General features: G+C 43.7%; 1 protein-coding gene across 1 annotated transcript; it reads right to left on the bottom strand.

The window, feature by feature from the left end:
- Positions 1–413: 413 nt before the first annotated feature.
- Positions 414–2,111, bottom strand: dmrta2 (DMRT-like family A2; the record flags this gene model as incomplete). Its single annotated transcript, XM_083766457.1, has 2 exons — positions 414–1,306; positions 1,640–2,111. 2 exons carry the CDS (start codon positions 2,109–2,111, stop codon positions 414–416), a joined length of 1,365 nt encoding a protein of 454 aa, XP_083622583.1.
- Between the last annotated feature and the right edge of the window lie 2,538 nt (positions 2,112–4,649).

Below are 4,649 nucleotides of genomic sequence, written 5' to 3' on the forward strand. Positions count from 1 at the left end.
AATTCTAAAATGAAAATGGTCAAAACGAAAATATCGTCGTGTGTTTTACAAGCTTGTGTTATATTAGAAACGGATCTTTGACATCCAATTGTCAATTAGTGTGTGTGTCACAAGTGACAAGTTAAAACGAAGTTTAGGCCTATAATTTAGCAAGATGATATATTATAGGCAAATTGTACCATGTTTCAACAATTCTATACAGATTCTTAAATGATGGCCTAAGTGAGTTTCTCGCCTTCTCCAGCAAGGCGACTATAAGCCAGATAATAAGCCTATATTTACAGCATAGGTCATAGCCAAAACACATCACAGACGCTCTCCAACACTTTTGGCTAAAAATACAATGTTCATTCTTTAATGTGAATGTATCGCCTGCATCAGTCGCAGTCCAGGTTCGGGGGTTAAAAACCGCCTCACTGCTTGTCAGGCGTGTTGTTGACCAAAGGGCCGTATAAGCCGTTGGCATAGCCTTGCTCCTTGTGTAAGAGTGTCCTGTCCCTTATGAGGTCACTGAAGGCATAGTCCATTGGTGGCCTGAAGCCTAGAGTTGGCATCAACCCGGCGGTGGAGTATGGCGTCATGAAAGCCAGTCCCCGGCTATGAGCCGAGTAGGCCAGACGCAACGGGTTGAGTCCTAGGTGGGTACTAAGTGGGTACGTACTGGGGTCTGTGGCAAAGTGCGGGGCGTTGGGCTGAAGGGGAGAGAACGCAGAGCGGTTGCTGAGCGTCATGGCTCCTGGCAACATCGGCCTTGTGGGCGCGGTAGTTGAGATGGTGATGGGAGATGGATGTGCGCTCTGCAGGAGCATCCGTTCAGCCGTCCACGTCTCCTCCGGATTGGCCTTGCTGTGAGTTTGGCTTCCTGCGCTGTTGTTGAGAATCTGCTCGATGGCTTGAACCACATCCTTCCCGCAGCCCTGCAGGACCAGCTCCAAGACGCTCCGCTTGTGGCTGGGGAACACCCGGGTGAGGATGTCGATGGCGTTCATGTGCCTGGAGGCCACGGATGAAGGGGACGGGTCCTGCTCGTCTTTGTCGGTCTCAGAACCGGAGTCTGAACCCAGTGGACTGACAGAGCCCGGGGTCTCCTCGCCGTCTTTCAGGGGTTTGGAAACCGGAGAATTGACGAATGACTCGCCGTCTCCGTTTTCTGAGCCAGAGCCACCGTGTCGCACATCTGGAGAGGAAATCCCTGGTGCCGAATCGCTGTCGGTAGATACTGATTTTCCCTGCATGTGCTGAGGGGTGCTGGATCTAGGCATGTGGCTCTTCATGGCGAACAGTTCGTACTTCTGAAGACTTGAATCTGTAACACAAGCAATTGCGAGTGTCACTATAGCATGCAGCAATATATATATATATATATAATACTACGATTTAGCATCATATGGATTGTAAAATAAAATAAAAATAGCATTCCCAATAAGAATCCGAATTTGTCACTGCACTGTTGTGCGTAAAGGAAATGTTTCCATTACGCACAGATTAAATATTAGGCTGGCGCTAATTCAACTATTTTTACGTTCATAATTATATAGCCTATACTCGTATGCATTCTCACAGACACATGCATATAGCCTTTCTATAGTCTAATTTAGACTATTTAGTTAGTTTAGGCTGGATCCAAATGTAACCTCACCTGAGTTACTCTCGTTGCTGACAGTGCCAAACACCTCGTAGTTCTGACGCGGAGGGATGATGCCATTGGCGGCAGCCAGGGCCAGCCCCTCGGCGGTCCCGTAGAGGAGTTGCAGCTCCCGGGCTTCGTTCTCCTCCTGCGCCTGCTGCCTCCTCAGCGCCACCTGTGCGGCCATGACGCGCTGCCTCTCGGCGATCAAGGTGCACTTGGCGCACATGCAGTCCTTCCAGCGACAGTAGCGTTTGTGTCCCTTCAGAGCGGACACCACGCCGTGATTCCTGCAGCGAGCACACTTTGGGGTGCGTGGGTACTTTTCTGTGGCCCGCAATAGCAGCGGAGGCCCCCGCAGCAGGCTGCCCATAGACACAGGGATTGATATTGATGCTGCTGCCGCCGCCGCTGCTGCTGCTACCGCGGGATGCTGGTGCTGGTGGGATGCCGATGAGGCTGCATGCTCCGGTCTCAGATCCATGACCACTTTTCTCGCCAATTAACTTCAATTTAGCCGTAAACGAAGTAATGACCTGTGGTAAAGTGTGGTTGCCTATTTCTTGGCGGCTATATGACACAGCCTATAGTTTTATCTAATGTGGAGACGTTCGCTGGGCAGTTCCCCACATCTCTGGCCAAAAAGTGAAATTAGGAGTCTCCCTTATTAACGAAAATGCAGGAAAGCCAAAGTTATAGATCTGTTAGAAAGTTACACCTATACACCGTCTCTAATCTCAGTGAAGTGACGTCTTCAAAGCGCCATTTGAAGGAGTTACAGTCGCATTAAAATCCAAGGCGCAGTGAGAGAGAAGTGCCTTCATGCCTCTGCTTAAAGTTATATTCTCAAGGAGGAGCCGACTCAGCCGAGGTTGTTACTCGCTGCAGCGTGAGACACTAACTTCCTCAAGAGATTGTCAGTAGATACAGATCTCTCTCCCTCTCTCTATTGTTGCTCCTACGTTTTCATTAGACAAATTTAACAACAATGTGGCGTCTGTCATTGGCTAAAGGGGGAAGGGGCAATCTGATTGGCTTGCCTGTTTTCTCCCCCCCCCCCCCCCCCTCAACTGTGTCCACCTTGGTTCTTTTTCAAAATATCAAGTTTAGAATCTTAAGGAGGATTCTGGACAGCTCAAATTGAAGCCTGTATTCATATATTTTTAATAGGTTATAGATTTCGACCGCAGATGATATGTTAGTTATATTATTTGGGTGGACTAATGGGCCTAAATGTAAGTCATGATGACATTAAAATATTTAATGCCATGCTGGGTCAATTGCGAAAAAGTCTTAAGCTAATAAAAACACAAACCATACTTGTGAGTATAGAAAGTAAACTATACTATATTGGCCGACAGACATCTCAAGCCTTGACTTGAGTAATATTATTTGTGCAATTTAATGCATCCCTGCAGTTCAAATGCATTTTCTTCCTATGTGAAAAATACACATATAGCTTAATATATAGGCTAATAATTTCGTTTTTTATTTCCATCGAGCTATAAGGTAAGTATACTTTAATATTGTTGATTTTCAGTGGTGGAATGTAAATTCGTCTAAAACGGTGATGTGATATATTGTTGACTGCGCCGATTATCAAAACATTTAGTCAATGTGAGGTCTAAAAAGAGACCTTAATATGCCTATTATGCAAATTAATTATATCCTTGTTTTTGATCTGTGAATAATAAAAAATATTATTGATTTGATTAATTATACAGTATAGCAAATGGAATTATTATTATTATTTTCCATTATTTTCACACCTGGAGAGGAGACACGGGGACAACGTGGCTAGATAGAATGTGTTCTGACATCGCTGACAGTCTCTTTTAATGTGTTCATTTTCTACAGTAGGCTACGTATTGACTATTATGCGAGTTGTAGGCGTAGCTATGTTAAAATGAACGAAAACTATTATACATTTATTCTTCGCACGTTTGTTTCACATATTATTTTCATGAATATGTTAACAAGATGTAATGTTTCCTTCTCACTCTCTTTTCTGTCTCATTACGAAAAGAAGAAAAAAATGTTCTCAATGTTCTGCATCATTTTACAATGACCATGTTTATTAACAATTTGGAGAAACACATCGCCCGTGTATCTTAACAAACAAATCGCTTGGACAATCGTAGACTATAGCCTATAGTCAGTGCTAATTGGTGTGATTATCATTACATATTTCAGAATATATATATATATCATTCGTGTAAAATGTGTCGCCTGTAAATAAATCGTAAACAGGAGTAGATAATTGACTCAAATGGAGTTTAGCAGGAACAGTTTGATCTGTCCTCAGCCGTTTCTCCGTTCAGCATCGCTCGCACCTTCAACTCTGTTGTGCAATATTCCATTCAATTTTAATTTTGCAACATTAGAAATCGTATATATTATTTGTATGGTGAGTTCAAGAGAAAAGCACAGGATTTCCATTAATAATATGACAAACTGGCCAGATAGCCTCGTCCTATATAAATCATGATCGGATAGAATAACATGCCTACCTTGTCCCGAATTAATAAGTATGGCTAAATGTAAATGTAGGCCTATTATCCTACTGTTGTGAATGATGACTGGGATGGTGGTCCTTATAAAAGCTAGAAGTTTGTGAAGCATGTGCTATTCAATAATCTATTGTCGCATGCATGCATGCATGCATGCATGCAGGTATAGGTGAAATGCAGTAAAAGGTTTGTGAAACATGCTTCGCGCAGCTATTTATTTAGAGATGAAACAGTTATAGAAATTTCGGAGGCCGCGTATATCCTTGAAAGCCTATATAAAAAGACCTTATAATAATTGTTGTGCAACTTCACAGCCGGTGCGCCTCTGGCCGCTTAGCGTCCTGCAGTATGCAGCCCGTCAGCTCTTCTCTCCTCCCAATAGCCTCATTGTTTACCTTCTGAATCACTGTAAGCAAATGCCATCTGTTTCCCTCACCGCTGTCATCTGCACCTTAATTGCCTATAACCAACGTGCTAATACATTTTCCTGTAGGCCTACAGCACTTTGCAAA

The sequence above is a fragment of the Protomyctophum parallelum genome (assembly GCF_964188405.1).
Source record: "Protomyctophum parallelum genome assembly, chromosome: 6".
Taxonomy (NCBI): domain Eukaryota; kingdom Metazoa; phylum Chordata; class Actinopteri; order Myctophiformes; family Myctophidae; genus Protomyctophum; species Protomyctophum parallelum.